The sequence below is a fragment of the Pelobates fuscus genome, chromosome 4 (genome assembly GCF_036172605.1).
Source record: "Pelobates fuscus isolate aPelFus1 chromosome 4, aPelFus1.pri, whole genome shotgun sequence".
NCBI classification, from domain to species: Eukaryota; Metazoa; Chordata; class Amphibia; order Anura; family Pelobatidae; genus Pelobates; species Pelobates fuscus.
This window is the reverse complement of record NC_086320.1, coordinates 335,669,972-335,687,028: the sequence shown is the minus strand read 5'-3', so window position 1 is coordinate 335,687,028 and position 17,057 is coordinate 335,669,972. Positions and strand designations below refer to the sequence as shown.

The 17,057-nt window shown below is 39.9% G+C and overlaps 1 protein-coding gene across 1 annotated transcript; it reads left to right on the top strand.

Annotated features, from left to right (window-relative positions):
• The first annotated feature begins 1,940 nt into the window (after positions 1 to 1,940).
• On the top strand, positions 1,941 to 16,566 carry MIOS (meiosis regulator for oocyte development). Its single transcript, XM_063452428.1, has 11 exons — positions 1,941 to 2,136; positions 5,324 to 6,678; positions 9,286 to 9,384; positions 10,413 to 10,670; positions 12,284 to 12,453; positions 12,573 to 12,638; positions 13,570 to 13,728; positions 14,088 to 14,240; positions 14,313 to 14,517; positions 15,228 to 15,357; positions 16,396 to 16,566. Exons 2-11 carry the CDS (start codon positions 5,376 to 5,378, stop codon positions 16,490 to 16,492), a joined length of 2,640 nt encoding a protein of 879 aa, XP_063308498.1. The 5' UTR covers positions 1,941 to 2,136; positions 5,324 to 5,375; the 3' UTR covers positions 16,493 to 16,566.
• The last annotated feature ends 491 nt before the right edge of the window (positions 16,567 to 17,057 follow it).

Sequence of the window (17,057 nt, the reverse complement as noted above, 5' to 3'; positions counted from 1 at the left end):
GTCTGACACAAAAATGGGTGGGAACAAACAATAACCCCCCCCCCTTTACAACCTATGTATTTACATAGTTTTTGCATTTTATTTGCATATATGGGTAGGAATATATGGGAAACCCCCATAAAAGAGAGTGTTATGAAAGTTCACAGGTGATGTAAGCTCAATGGTTCAGACCATTTAATATGGGACCTCCCAGTAGCTCCAGTAGCTTCAGATGACATTTCTTCCTGGAAATCATGTTTAATTAAGTGTTTTTTTTTTCAAACATTAGACATCATCTACACATCTGGGGTTCACCGGGTAGTGTTAGTCTGGCAAACACTAGTGTATTGCAAGGGAGGGAGGTCCGGGAGTTAACCAATCTGTTCCCCAAACAATGTATAGCAAAGGTATGTAGATATGTATGTACGGTAGATACATAAGTCCTCAGGTTGTGCATGCAAGTTCCCTGAAATCATGGGTCCAGCCCAAGCAGGTTTAAGAGGTAGGAAAGTTGGAATATTTAATTGGTGTAGGAATAGACGGTATAATCAATCTTGCAATTGTACCACTGGTAGGTCAATGGCTTTGGTAAATCCTGGTATATTGGAGGGGTGGCTAATTATATGTATACACTTATATATATTATTATTAAGAAAATAGATGCATAATGTTTAGGTATTTTTTTTATGTCTTCATTGGAGCATAATTATCATACCTATGCTTTTACAGGACCACTAAAGGCCTCTACTATTGGTGCTCAATGTAATTTATTAAACATATGAGGAATTATAGAGGTTCTTGTGCAAGATCAATTGTATGTATATGTTTGTACATTGATCTTTTTCTACTGATTATTATCACTGACTTCTTCTTCACATTGGTGAGGGATCCCCAAGTTTAGGCACGTAGATTACCTCCTTAATAAGTGTTTCTCTATTGTGCTTTGACTTGTGCATTTCTCAAATTTTTAAAATACATAGGCACTATTGCCCATATTAGGCAATTAAAATAATTTATTTTTTTTACCTTATTTTGAGTGCAGTATTATTATTATTATTTGTCCTTTTGTTTTAACCCTGCAATTTAAAGCACTGCTATTTAGTAGATACGGCAATGCTTACATTGCAGGGTTATATACGCCCCTAATGGATGTCTACCTCATAGTCACTAGAGGCTCTTCAGCTGTGAGAATCGAATCAACTTCGTTTCGCACAGCTAACCTCCATTTCATTGGTGGAGAGCTGTATTTGGCACACATGTGCTTTTCGTCCCTAATACTCTATAAGGAGTATTGGATTGGAGAAAAAAGAAGAGTCGCCATGACGTTGCAGGAGGTGTATCGATCGAGTGATCAACACCTCCCCCGACATTTTTAATTAAGATTTGGGGTGGTACCCCTTATACTAAAGGCAGATAAGAACTCTATAGCGTTAGGAATCCAGGTATTCCTAATGGCCAATATGCTTATTTAATATTTCACAAAACAATTATTTTTGTTTGCTTACTTGAGCACTTGACAACCTCTTATTCACAATCCCACTAACAAATGGCATTATTAATACAAAACAATTAGGTTGATTTCTGCTCACGCCATGCCACTCTCTTTATCCAAGCTTTAGTCACACTCCCCCAAGCTGCTGTGAAATTACAATTGTTAATATTATTATTTGGGGTGTATTTATATAGCACCAACTTACTCCGCAGCGCTGTACGCTATTATACGGCGCACACATATTCTGCAAGGCAGAACATATTCTATCAAAACATGGAATACTGGCACAGTTAGAGCTGAAGAGGGTTCTGCCCAAACAGGCTTGCAACCGAACAGCAACAGCTCCCATGATGCTTTTGCCAGACTCCATTATGGCTGTTGTAACACCATGCCAGCAGTGGGGCGGGTCCACCTGAGCTCCCCCCCCCCCCGTAGCTCAGAGCCACATTGGACAAAAACCACGCCCCCCTGCGCCCTGACGTCATCACCGCGGACCGCTGCTCTGGCGGACGCTTGTTGTCGCTCAGTGTTGCGGGATTTTCGTTAACCCTCTCGTGCCCGGAGGCTGACACCCAATGAGTCCGACCAGGGTGGGGCCTGGTTAAAAAGCTGCTGAGTGGGTGACCGCTGCTGGCTTAGGGGGCTTCCGCCATCACACAGCCAAGGTAACACACATGGCACCCTGCTGCTCTATGACATGTCAGTGACTGGACTCTAAGGGGTTAATCTGGGTATTAGCAATGTGTACCCCTCTATACCCGAATACACGTGTATACAGCATTCATGTACTAGAGCAAAGTTTGTCAGACACAGACAGACACCCCTTACACCACTTTAAAAGCTTCACTTAGTATTATTGTACTTTTAAACAACATTTAAAAAAAAAAAAATCAAAATACAGATTTCATGCAAAAGTATTGTTTTTGTCAGTTTGCCCTTTGACCTTAGGGACACCTTTATTTTTATGTAGAATGTATGCTTTTTAGGACTTTGTTGAAATAATTTATTGCCCTGCAATATTGCCTTTAGTGTGAAAAAATTATGTAAAGGGGGAACTGTATGGTGTGTGTGTGTGTGTGTGTGTTGTTGTGGACACCTTTTTTTTTTTTCCTGAGCTGCCTGACATGGGGGAGGGGTGAGTACTTCTGCATCTGTTTTTTATAGACTTTATGAATTCCTTGTTCTGTCAGGAAGGGTCTGAAAGTGCTGACTGGCAGTAGGTAGAATTCAGATGCATTTCATATTTCCTTATGTTAATCATCTTAGTCATGATCCAAAAAGCAACAGATGAGATTAATGAAATCTAATGTATTTTGTACTGGGTGCATGTGAATTACACTTATTGCTGGTCAACCCATTCAAGTTCTGTCGGACCACTCAGAATTACTTTTAAAACAAACTCTCTAATCCTCACCTTTCACCTATACTAGAAATGCTCCCTCAAGAAATTATTTCTCCATTAATAAATATACTCAAGATTGTACTCACTCCAAAGTCCACATCCCTAAAAATGTTTGTGACGAGAGCAATCTCGCCACATTGCATTGGAGAAGCCTTGTTGCCCGCCTGCTGCCTTTGGATTATGGCCCTGGGAGATTGGGCCATTTAAAAAACAGTATTTGGCTATACCAGAGTGTATGTCACTCATTCTGGCCCTTTAAATACTGTGGGGAAGGATTGACAATTTTTATATGGCACTTCGGCTGCAGCCGAAGTCGTCTAAGTCGCCGCCATTCGACAAAGGAACACGTGGCGGCGGCCATTTTAATTCATGCAAACGCGGTCAGCGGTGTGTGCAGCCAAATCTATGGAACTGTTTGCGGCTACCCAATTGCACGAACACCGCCGACCCGTACCTTCTTCGACACCGCGGCTGGAGACTAAATCCCATTCGAAGATTCGACCATGGAACTGTTTTGGGCATGAAAATTTGCTTGCGGTCAGTCATAAAGGACTTCAGGCTATCTTTTTATCTACTGGGGGGATTTGTATGATTATTGAGAGTGTTTATGTTTAAAGTATGCTGAGTTTAAATATGTAATTTTTATGAAGATTTGATGTATGGTTTTAAAGTTACAGGATATGTGGAAAAACTGTATTTTTACGGTCTGTGATAATTATGTTAAACCATTGTGTAATATAGTGAGAAATATTATGAAAGTGGAGCGCTGGACAAGTATCATAGATTAACCAAAGGGTATATATGAAAAAATAGGAAACCTAACGACCTATTAACGTTCCTTTAAATTTCTATACCCATCTGATGTGGATTTGTGGTGGACCTATTAAATGATGCTCCATTAAGCTGTCGAATAGATACATCAAGTACCTATGATTATTGCATAAGGTGTGGTGCGAGGCAGACACGTCCGTGATTCCCTACCCACTGTATCTTTTTACCTGCCACATATTTTAAACAATTCTGCAGTTCCACTTATCCTATCTGGTAAGTATAATTGATGGAGATCTTATTTCGTAAAAAGTTAGAAAGTATAGTATAGCACCAATTCTATTTTCCTGACTGTTGAAACCTCTTCCTGGCGTGTATATAATACCGTATTTTTCGCTCCATAAGACGCACTTTTTTCCCCCTCAAAAGTGAGGGGAAATGTCTGTGCGTCTTATGGAGCGAATATGAAGTTTTACTTACCTGTCTTGCAGCGTTGGCCGGCAGCACAGGGCGCACCGCGGTAGTGGAACTTTAATTTCATGTTCCGGTTTCCGGCGGGACTGAAAGGAAGTGCGCACTCAGCTCAGTGTGCGCACTTCCTTTCAGTCCCGCCGGAAACCGGAACATGAAATTCAAGTTCCAGTACCGCGGTGCGCCCTGTGCTGCCGAGAAACGCTACAAGACAGGTAAGTAATTATGGGACAAGGGGAGGGGGACAGTATGGGAGACAAGAGAAGATTATGGGGAGGGGAGGGGAGGGGGGATGCAGACTATGGGGAGGGGAGGGGGGATGCAGACTATGGGGAGGGGAGGGGGGATGAAGACTATGGGGAGGGGAGGGGGGATGAAGACTATGGGGAGGGGAGGGGGGATGAAGACTATGGGGAGGGGAGGGGGGATGAAGACTATGGGGAGGGGAGGGGGGATGAAGACTATGGGGAGGGGAGGGGGGATGAAGACTATGGGGAGGGGAGGGGGGATGAAGACTATGGGGAGGGGAGGGGGGATGAAGACTATGGGGAGGGGAGGGGGGATGAAGACTATGGGGAGGGGAGGGGGGATGAAGACTATGGGGAGGGGAGGGGGGATGAAGACTATGGGGAGGGGAGGGGGGATGAAGACTATGGGGAGGGGAGGGGGGATGAAGACTATGGGGAGGGGAGGGGATGAAGACTATGGGGAGGGGGGGTAAAGACTATGGGGAGGGGAGGGGGGGTAAAGACTATGGGGAGGGGAGGGGGGGTAAAGACTATGGGGAGGGGAGGGATGAAGACTATGGGGAGGGGAGGGATGAAGACTATGGGGAGGGGAGGGATGAAGACTATGGGGAGGGGGTGGGAGAAGACTATGGGGAGGGGGTGGGAGAAGACTATGGGGAGGGGGTGGGAGAAGACTATGGGGAGGGGGTGGGAGAAGACTATGGGAGGGGGGACACTATGGGACAGGGGAGAAAAAAAATATTCTGAACAAACTGTCCCATAGTAAGAAACACTATGGGACAGTTTGTTCAGAATATATTGTTTTCTGGGTTTCTTCCTCTAAAAACTAGGTGCGTCTTATGGTGAGGTGCGTCTTATGGAGCGAAAAATACGGTATATTATTTGAGATGGTCATGTGTGTTTCCTGCTTTGATATGCTTGTACAAGTTTAATTAGTTAACACAACTTTGTGTTTCGTTTCAGAATCGTTGGTGGAAATTATTTTGAAATTGTTCAACTTCCCTGAGTTGGAAAAATGAGTGGGTGCAAGCCTGATATTCTTTGGGCACCCCATCATGTGGACAGGTTTGTTGTGTGTGATTCTGAGCTCAGCCTCTACCACATAGAGTCAGCAGCCAGCTCCAGCTCTGAATTGAAAGCAGGCTCTCTACGGCTTTCTGAAGAGACCACCGCCACATTGTTGGCAATAAATTCTGAAGCACCTTACATGAAATGTGTTGCTTGGTATCCAAAGTATGACCCTGAATGCCTTCTAGCAGTCGGACAGGCCAATGGCAGAATTGTCTTAACTAGTCTGGGCCAGGATCACAATTCTAAATGTAAAGATTTAATTGGAAAGGAATTTGTCCCAAAGCATGCACGTCAATGCAACACCCTGGCTTGGAATCCCCTCGACAGTAATTGGCTAGCAGCTGGATTAGATAAACACCGGGCTGATTTTTCAGTTTTGATATGGGATATAAGTAGCAAATACACTCCAGATGTAACAACTTCAATGGAAAAAGTTAGACTTTCAACTGGGGAGAGTGAAACTTTGGGGGTAGTGACAAAGTCTCTGTATGACTTGGGCCAAAACGATGCCTGTCTTTCTCTTTGTTGGCTTCCAAGAGACCAAAAGCTGCTCTTAGCAGGGATGCATCGTAACCTAGCTATATTTGATCTGAGAAATACAAATCAAAAAATGTTTGTAAATACAAAAGCAGTCCAAGGGGTAACTGTGGATCCACATTTCCAAGACAGAGTTGCTTCATTTTTTGAAGGGCAAGTTGTCATCTGGGACCTACGGAAATTTGAAAAGCCAGTTTTGACATTGACAGAGCAACCAAAACCTTTGACAAAAGTAGCCTGGTGCCCAACAAGGACTGGATTACTTGCTACCTTAACCAGAGACAGTAATATAATTAGACTTTATGATATGCAGCACACTCCCACACCCATTGGTGATGAAACAGAACCCACGATCATCGAAAGAAGTGTCCAACCATGTGATAACTATATAGCATCATTTGCTTGGCATCCAACAAGTCAAAACCGAATGGTAGTGGTGACTCCTAACAGGGCAATGTCAGACTTCACTGTATTTGAAAGGATTTCTTTAGCTTGGAGTCCCACAACTTCATTAATGTGGGCTTGCAGTAGGCAGCTGTATGAATGCACAGAGGAAGGAAAATCTACCTCTTCAGATAGAGATATCGCTACTAAAATGAGACTCAGAGCTTTATCCCGGTATGGCCTCGATACTGAGCAGGTCTGGAGAAACCACCTTCTGGCAGGAAATGAAGACCTTCAGCTAAAATCCCTTTGGTACACCCTGCATTATATCCTTTCCACTGGATTGTTTAAAAATACAATTTTTGCCAATCAGGTTTTTGCTATGTTCATGCTGGATATAGATCTAGATATTATATTCAGTAAGCAGAGTAGTGGCATTGATGATGGTATAAATCGGTTGTGGTGTGCTGAAACTGATGTTCGTGAAGGCCTGTAAGTAAAGAGGGCCTACCAAAATGAATAACTTGAAAAGGGAGTGGTAGGTGGGCTGAACCAGGAGGTTTCTGCCTAGTGAAAGTGATGGCCTGTATGTTTATAGGCCGGGTAACCCCCTCCGACAAATTCAGGAGATAGATATTTATTTTAGGGTTTCTGAGAGTTGGACTTACTTTCTACTGTAGAAAGTGAACTACTTCTTCTTCTAGAACTTCCATGAGTGGCTGCATGTATTGCCGTCCTGCTCAAAGATGGATATCCCACAATTACTAGTGTGCACCTGCACATTGTTAATCGTGGAATGTGATTTGGCTTGCGGAGCCACCTAACATGCAAAGGCAATGTCTGTGTGAGCACTCCATGTTGCTGGTTGGGGTGCACCTTTCAGTTAAGTATACCTTTTAATGGCATTTCTTGTGATGCATGCGCACACTAGTGGTATTCTTACCTGAAGCAGAAATTTTAACTTTCACCTGATTTCTGGATTACTGGTTGACAATAAAATGTTTAGATTTGTATATTGTATGGCAGGGCAATAGAAGCCATACATATAGGGTTATTTTAGGAATTCACCTTGTTAATAGATTAAAAGACCACTATAGGCACCCAGACCACTTCATCTCAATGAAGTTGTCTGGGTGCCAAGTGCCCCAGGTTTTAACCCTGCAACTGTAAACATAGCAGTTTCAGAGAAAATGCTGTGTTTACACTAGGGTTAATCCAGCCTCTAGTGGCTGTCTCAGTGACAGCCGCTAGAGGCGCTTCCGTGGTTCTCACTGTGAAAATCACAGTGAGAAGACGCTGGACGTCCATAGGAAAGCATTGAGAAATGCTTTCCTATGGACTGTCTGAATGCGCGTGCGGCTCTTTATGCGCATGCGCATTCAGCGCTAACGTCAGCAGGAGGAGAGAAAGGCAAGTGTCAAACCCATTGAGCCCCCTTGAGCCCAGCGGGAGTTGGACCCTGAGGGTGGGGGCAACCTAACTTGCCTTTGAACTAAAATTAATACTCCCTGATGTAACCCAGCACTTGATCATTCATTTAGTACGCTTTCACTGTCTCCTTGAGGAATCCTTCTTGACTTCACTGGTAGACTATTCACAAACTTGGTTTGACGGAAAGCTATATGTGTCAAATCAATAGCATGTTTCTTTGGTATTCCAAATTCTAGGGCCTTGAGCGTTTTACTTAGATGAGGTCCTAGGGGATTCACAGTGAATAATCTTCTGCAGTAAGTTTTATGCCATAAACAATGGCCCTTTTGTGTGCCCTTTGGAATGTCCATATGTGCAAACAAGTTAACTTCTTTATTGCATGACATACCTGGACTGTCAACAAATATTAGGTTTTGTGAAAAGATTAAGATAACACTGTCTGTACTAAAGCAGAGTTCATTCTGAAAATGACTATATCATTAAAAAATCTTGGGCTTTATGAATTGCTGAGAATTATTTTTGGGGTTAGGGAGGTTAATAATAATAATAATAATAAATAACCATACAAAATAAATTGTGAAAATACGCTTCCATAGCGCATAATGCCTACATACAAAGTACATAAAATGCAAATATTGTAGAATCTATTACTTTTATTACCATTTATTACTGCCCTCCCTCTTTTTTTTAAATTACAAAGTAAAAATGTTTATTTTTGTATTTATATATTTTCTCTTACACTTGCTTGTAATCCATAATTGGGACAGTCTCCTCGCTTCAGTGAGATCATCATGATTACCAATGTAATTAGAAAGCGGTATTGGGGACACAGAATGCATGAGGGGCAATGGCTCCATTCAGCCAGTCTGATGTGCTAGGAGATATACTGAACGAGTTTGATGTTGTCCTACTGTGTATAATGTTGAATGTGAAGACTTTTGATTTGACAAAGGTATGGTTGTTTTACATTGTATGGGGGATAAAACTGACGTAATCTGTACACCAAAACAAAAAAGTGATTGATTGAAAACACCTTCCACCTGAAGTCAGTGGATAGTAACACCTTGTTAGACACAGATCTGCGCGCACCAGTCATGCCATAAGACTTGTTTTTCTTTTTTCACAGAAATACCAAATTTGCAGTGCTATTTCTTAACTCCTTTGCTTGTGCCCACCAAGAAGTAGTAACAGCACTGCAAATGTGAGATTTCTATGGGGGGGAGGGAGTCTTTATGGCTTGACTGGTGTGTGCAAATCTGTGTCTAACAATGTATCTACTGTGTGCATATAGTATTCTTTAGGAAATGATTCTTGCGTTTTTTTTTTTTGTTTTTTTTTTTTTTTTAAGCATTGCCTCATAAATGTAACGTGATATATATATATATATATATATATATATATATATATATATTATATATTTTTTTTCTTCGCGCAAGGAACATTTGTTTTGTGTGCATACATATCATGCATATCTGTGTCTTATTTCCTATACACTTCTGTACTTATGAAGCAGTATGCTGAAGATTTAGACCAGAAAGTTTCAACCAACAAAGCGGCATTGGTTTATGCTGGTATTAAGGCAATCACAAAGTCATCCGTAGGTGAGATCACTGAAACTGTTCGTCTGGTATTTGTTACGAGAATACTATTGCTTTCAGTGCATGTTGTATAAGAAACTATTTGCTTAATCCCTCAATCACTTATTTTTACCATTTAAATAATTTTTTCGGGCATGTGTACAGCAAGAGGCCAACACAGCGGGAGTTCAATTGAAGGAATCTTTGCTTATAGCGGTAACTTTAACCTTTTAATCTTCATCTAATGGTTGTTGTAAGCTACAAAGTCAGTGTTTCAGTTTCTTCAAGACTAAGAAATCCAGTTCAAATCGGAAAACCGTTCTTATTTTCAAAGCTCTGTGTGTGAAACCAATATTAATATGTATAAGTCTGCCGCAAATTAATTTACATTTAAAAAAAAAAAAAAAAAAATTTAATCTATCCGATGCAATGGGTGAGGGCTCTACTAGTGCATTTTTACAACACAGGATTACTTAGGATATCGGGGATGGGAAATAAAGGTGATGGCGTTTTCATCTGTATAGTGTATGGGTCAAGTTAGGTTTATACTTTAATTTTATTTGGACCTTTTTTACCTGCTCAGCGTGCTGTTTGCTCTGGGCTGGGGAGAGGAGCGGCAGGGTGAACAGAAGGAGTGGAATATTTAAAAATAAATGTAATGCCTTATAGGGAAGAGGGAAAAGCTCAAATGAAAGAGGGAGGAAGCTCAAATGAAAGAGGGAGGGTACACTGACGCTGAAAGGGAGAAGCTCATTTTTGCACAGAATTGACATTAGGCAGCCTAAGTCACATGTGCTAGTCGTGCAACTAGCCCCCCAGCACAAAAATGCAGTTTTCTCCAAGTGCAGAACATCAAGCACATACAAATATCAACCACTGTGATTACATCTGAAAGGAGATGTGGCCATGGTGGTTAGCGTAACCCTTTAAACCAGCACAGTAAGATGCATGATGTGCAGAAATTTAGGTATTGTATGTGTTTGTGTGTGTGAAATTGCACAGTCCTTGACTTGTGACTTATTTTCTGAAATAGATGTTTTCTTTTCTTTAAGGAACTTCAGAGAGTTTCAAACACAGCTGGAGTGGCTCGGATAAACAAGCTGAAGTGATACACTATTCCAGTGAGGAGAGATGCTTGGCTCTGCAGCTTTGTGGTTGGAGGAAGAAAGGAAATGATCCGGACATGGAACCATTTTTGAACACTCTGGAACAGGATGGAGAGTGGGAGAGAGCAGCTGCTATTGCACTGTTTAATTTAGATATTCGCCGTGCAATACAGATTTTGAATAAGGGTGCATCCACAGGAAAAGGTGTGTGGATTTTTTATTTATTTTGTTCCACTGTAAATATTATTACAGACCCTGTGGGAGAGAGCAGCTGCTATTGCACTGTTTAATTTAGATATTCGCCGTGCAATACAGATTTTGAATAAGGGTGCATCCACAGGAAAAGGTGTGTGGATTTTTTATTTATTTTGTTCCACTGTAAATATTATTACAGACCCTGTGGGAGAGAGCAGCTGCTATTGCACTGTTTAATTTAGATATTCGCCGTGCAATACAGATTTTGAATAAGGGTGCATCCACAGGAAAAGGTGTGGATTTTTTATTTATTTTGTTCCACTGTAAATATTATTACAGACCCTAAAAGGAAAAAAAACTAAAAACTGAATTTGGGTGTGTGGTGTAACTATGTTCTTGTCACTTTAAAAATGTGCAGGAATAAAGCGCTATTAATACAATCGGTGTAGCTACTATCACCAGTGTTTTAGTCACTCAAAATAAACACACTTTACATTAAAGGGACACTATAGTCACCAGAACAACTACAGCTTATTGAATTTGTTCTGGTGAGTAGAATCATTACCTTCAGGCTTTTTGCAGTAAACACTGGCCACTCCTCAGATAGCTGTGAGAGATCCTTCCTGGGTCATGGCTGCCTTAAATGCATCCAAACATTCAGTGTCTCCTCCCTCTGCATGCAGACACTGAACTTTCCTCATAGAGATTAATTGATTCAATTCATTTCAATGAGGAGATGCTGATTGGATAGGGCTGTGTTTGACTTGTGTTGGCTTTGCCCCTAATCTGCCTCCTTCAGTCCCCGCCAATCCTACGGGTAGCATTGTGATTGGCTCAGAATAACACTTCTGATGATGTTGGCAGATGGCTTGCAAGTCTTAGGCAGACAGGGGCAGAGCCAGCAGCTTCAGACTTGAATACAAGTAAGATTTAGGGAGGCAAGAGAGGGCCAGGGGAGCTAGATCGTGGTTTTAACACTAGGGTCAGGAACACAAACCTATATTTATGGCCCTATAGTGCTCCTTTAAAACCACTCCTACAATAGGTGAGCACAAACACCACACACAGTGGATACTAACACTTTAAATCTTGACAGTAGTGGATATTTTATTTATGGTCTGTAATATAAACATAGAACATGGACCATAGTGTAATATGTACAGTATAAATAATAAGACCAAACTGGTCAAACTCACATTTTGCTGAGCCTAATGGTTAGCAGGCTCAGACTCCTAGCGCTCTTTACAGGTAGTAACCTCTGGATCTCTGCTCCCAATAAGCGTTTCCTCTTGAACTCATTAATAACAAAATGTGAATTTGACCAGTTTGGTCTTATCTATTATTTATACTGTACATACTACACTATGGTCTTTATTACAGACTAGAAGTGAAAATATCCACTACTCTCAAGATTTATAGTGGTAGTATCCATTGTGTGTGGGGTTTGCTCTCACCTATTGTATGAGTTGTTTTAATGTTCTTGTCACATGTCTACCTTGGCTTTCAAAAAGTCACAAAGTTATTGCAGCTAAATGTACTATTTTACTATAGCTTGTTTAGATGAAGATATTAGCCATTGTTATATTGTATATCTTTTTTTTTTTTTCAATTTTTCTTCACAGCAGACCTGAACCTAAATGTTGTAGCTATGGCATTATCTGGCTATACCGATGAGAAGAACTCCTTGTGGAGAGAAATGTGCAGTACTCTCCGATTACAGCTCAACAACCCTTACCTCTGTGTTATGTTTGCTTTTCTCACAAGCGAACCAGGCAACTATGATGGGGTTTTGGCAAGTCATATTTTTTTCTTTAATTCTTATTTATTTTACTATTAATTTGTAAATGAGCTACTCACTCTTACCTTCTGCTTGCATTTAATTGTATTTTTATTTTTTTTTCCCTCTTTCAGTATGAGAATACTATGGCAGTGAGGGATCGGGTAGCGTTTGCTTGCTTGTTCCTTAATGATACACAGGTAAGATTAAAGGGAAACAATTGGGTAAAACATAGACCGTGTATTGTATGCACACAAAAAAGGAAACAAAACGTTTTTAAATGTTCCCTCAATGCACTGTTTAGTGGATTCACCTACAGACAGATCTCCTACACCGGGTAGAGAGTCATATCCCTTAAGCCCATCCAGAGCAGATGTTTATTGGGTAAGTTGTTTACATAACTGTTCCACTTATATTACATGATGAGTGGAACTGCTCTTGGGAGATAAACTGGCCGCAGCCACACCACAGCTGAGGTCCGCTTTACACATAGCCTGGTTCACTTTAAAAGAAGAGAACTAATCTTGGTGGGATTTTTTTTGTGTGCTTTATCTGCACACAATATTTGGATAAAATGTGATATAGCCAGACTGGAAATGGTTTTGAGTTACCGAATAGGAATCAAAGGTGAAACTACACCCTAGTTAAAAATTCCAAATGTTTTTGAAATGATCCTGTTTCATGCTAACATTTTGCACTGACTAGGTCTGTGCTCTACAGCCACGTCAGCTAGCTTAGTGTATAGAGTAACCCTTAAAGAGGAAGTGACTTATCCTTGTTTTTTCACCACAATAAACACAATTTAAGTATTGATCATGATGAATAATACGTACTTTACTGCTTTATCTCAGCTGCTCTTCAGGGTTGCTGAAATGTTGCTGCGATGTCTCTGGCATCTAACAGAGGTGCTGTATGCACACTTTACATTTTCTTGATATTTTAATGGTGATCTGTGTATGATGCTGCCAGTATTGTTTGAGGTTTTCTTTTTTTTTTTTTAGTGTATTCTAACCTTCATTTGAGAAATGCTTAATAAATTATTTGTATTATATGTATTATATATGATGCAATCACAATTTTTGTAATGACCTCCTTAAATCTACATTTTGAACTGTCTTTAAATATTTGTAGCTCAACAGGTACCTTGAAAAACTAACCAATGAAATGAAGGAATCCGGAAATCTTGAGGGGATTTTGCTCACGGGCCTGACCAAAGATGGCGTTGATCTGATGGAATGTTACGTGGATAGGACTGGTGATGTTCAGACTGCCAGTTACTGTATGTTGCAGGTTTGTTTTGTTACTTGATTTGGAATCCTATCTATTCTGCCTGAGGTGTTTTTATCTGGGCTTTGGCAAGTAACATTCTTACTTTACAGAACCGAACATCAAGTGCTTTCCATAGGCTTCGTGTACACACACTCTTCCCATGCAACATTTATAGTTGTGGGGTTTATTTTTTCTGATTTTTATTTTATTTTTGTATAATTCACCCTCCCCCTGCCCCCAATTTTTTTTTTTTTTTTGTATAATTTTCACTGCAACGTGTTGGTCTGTGCTGCAGAATTGTGTGCTCTGGAATTATATTGATTTTTTATAAAACTAAAGCACACTGTAGTAAGATGGCTTGCTGTTTTTTGTTTTTAAAGGGTTCTCCATCAGATGTTCTGAAGGATGAGAGAGTTCAGTATTGGATAGAGAGCTACAGAAATCTTCTTGATGCTTGGAGGTTTTGGCACAAGAGAGCAGAGTTTGATATTCACCGTAGTAAACTCGACCCCAGCTCTAAGCCGCTAGCACAGGTCAGTATCACATTTTTCTGTTTTAACCAGTAGTTAAATGATTCTACCACTAAAGTTTATTTCTATGTTAAGGTATTCGTGAGCTGCAATTTCTGTGGAAAGTCAATCTCGTACAGTTGTTCATCAGTACCTCATCAAGGCCGTGGATTCAGCCAGTATGGAGTCAGCGGATCCCCTACCAAGTCAAAGTTTACCAGTTGTCCAGGGTGCCGCAAGCCTCTTCCTCGCTGTGCTCTCTGTCTCATCAATATGGGAAATCCTATCTCTAGTAGTCCTGGTAACTAACTTGGAATTATAATCCAAAATTTCCGTGATGGGAAAACGTAAAAATAGATTCACTAATTAGTCTTGATTTGTTAAAATGCCCAATGTGCCTTGGATTTCAATTATTTTTTAAAAGTTCGAAAACAAATACTGCAAGAAGTAAATTATGGTTTTAAAATGAAGATTACAACTTCAATAGTAAACACAAAATCCAAACCTGCTACTCAAAAGTATGTATTTGTAACAAGAACATGAAGTATGCAGGCAGGGGTGGGGGTGTTCCCACGTGTTTCATTTTGGGGAAATTCACAGACCATGTGTGTTCCACTACTGCAAATGCATAGCTTGAGTACAATGATACCCCACGTATACCTTTTCCCCAAATTTTCCCCTTAATTCAACCCTACAAGGGATTCTCGATGCTGTTGTGCAAGGGCATTTTAAACTTACTGCAATTGCGCAACCACTACATTTAAAGGACTGCAGCCCTTTCTTCCAGACAGCTCTGATATCCCAAAATTATTTTGGGTTTAAAATTGCAGTAAGTTTTTCAGCATAGTTTATTTGAATATATACATAACACGAGTAAGAACCTAGGTGCATAAGTTGTTTCCCCTGCCCTCCTAAATTTATTCTAGTTCTGCTATTTCTGATTCAACAGTGTTTAAACTAATAACTCCAAAAAGAAAAACATTTGTTTACAAAATTAATTTATATTTTAAGGAACCTCAAAATCTGATGAGAAAGTGGACCTCAGCAAGGAGAAGAAAGTGGCACAGTTTAACAACTGGTTTACATGGTGTCACAACTGCCGACATGGTGGTCATGCTGGACACATGCTTAGCTGGTTCAGGTAACGATGATGATGATTTTTTTTTTTTTTAGGGGGCGGGGTGTTATAAAATTAGCATTAATAAGATAACAGTGGTTTTCAGGTAATATTCGTTTAATTATATTTGGAGGGGGAGGGGGGGAAACTTTATCTATATTACATAATTTGTAACGTGTGTTCTGTATTAGAAGTTTTATTCCAGTTTTAGTTCTCATTTAAAGCTGTAAACTTGTTTTTTTTATTGCCTACGTATAAAATTAAACATGCCAAACTCTATTCCTATGTTTGCATCATGCCAAAATTAAACTAAAAATCAAAGGCCAAGTATCAATTGGATGACACACTCATTAACTTTGGCGTGCATGCCAGTTAACCTCTAATCCTTCCAAACTTAGACTCTACTCTTAAAATTAATTGAACATAAGTTTGTTTTTTTTGGGGGGGGGGGGGGGTTCCCTCAAGTCATAACAAGTGTTACATTTCTACATCATCAAAAAATTGGATAAGAAATGCAGAGGATTTCAATAGAATATGAATATAAATCTGATGGGATATGTATGTGCAGCCTTAATAATAGCAGCACCTTATGAAAAAGGATAAAGAAACAAAACCACACATATTAACAGATTTTAAAAAAGTACCTTTTTTTTTTTTTTATACATACATACCATCTTCTTGCTTTCTAAAGAGAATGGTTGTTTTTTTTTTTTTTGTGCAAAATGTTATAGCATCACAATTGTCTTGTCTGTTACTTCCTGGTCTGTGTAGAATGCACTGTCAAGCTTGGGATTTGCAGACAGGTTTCATTTGTTAATGCATACCCAACACGAATATGTAAATCTCCAGCCTGTCTTAACCTTTTAGTACCTATGATGTTATATGTTTCTGAGTTTAAATATGGCCAAGTAGTTTTTGTAAAATTATGAATTGCTGACAGACCTTGGGAGGGTAGAAATGAAATTAGAAAGTTGGTTGAAGTTTCTGTTAAAATGTTTTTATCTTTTGTAATATAGTTCATCAAAATGAAACACTTTTTTGTTCTGGGAATTTGTTTTTCAGGGACCATACAGAGTGCCCAGTATCCGCATGCTCTTGTAAATGTATGCAGCTAGACACAACTGGAAATTTGGTCCCAGCAGAGACAATACATCCATAAAACGAACATTCATCTGCTTGTACTTGTAAACTGCAAATCTGAAACAAAGCTAAGAATTTGTACACTAAAAGAAACCCGGTTTGGAACTGTCTTGTGATCAGATATGCTATGTTTTTGTTTTTTTTTGACAACTTACTTAGTGCGAATTGATAGGTATTTAGCCTTGTATATCCTTTCTACACATCTCCCATAAATACACTGAACCTGAATATATAGCAAGGTAAATGTTTTTTTGTTCACTAAACTGGAAACAGAACAGACAAGGGAAATATAATCTTTAAATCAAAGGATCCAAACTGAAACATTTACAGCTTGGCTATTTTACACAGGATTTGCAATTAATTTGTCATTTAACAGTTTACACACGTGTGAACACTATGGCGTTCATACATTAAACAAGTGGTAAGCAACCGTCAGCACTCCAGATGTTGGACTACAGCTCCCTTAATGTTGGCAAAATAGGAGGGGAAATGCAGGCCACATCTGGACTAAACCATGAATTGCAAAGAGTGCAGATAGATGCAATGTGTATAATACATGTGAAAAGGTTATATGGAATTGGTTT

Coding starts and splice junctions, on each gene's coding strand:
- MIOS (XM_063452428.1), top strand. CDS start 5,376: ATGAGTGGGTGCAAGCCTGATATTCTTTGGGCACCCCATCATGTGGAC. Junction 13,729..14,087: donor CCAGTTACTGTATGTTGCAG/GTTTGTTTTGTT, acceptor TTGTTTTTAAAG/GGTTCTCCATCAGATGTTCT. Junction 14,241..14,312: donor GCTCTAAGCCGCTAGCACAG/GTCAGTATCACA, acceptor TTCTATGTTAAG/GTATTCGTGAGCTGCAATTT.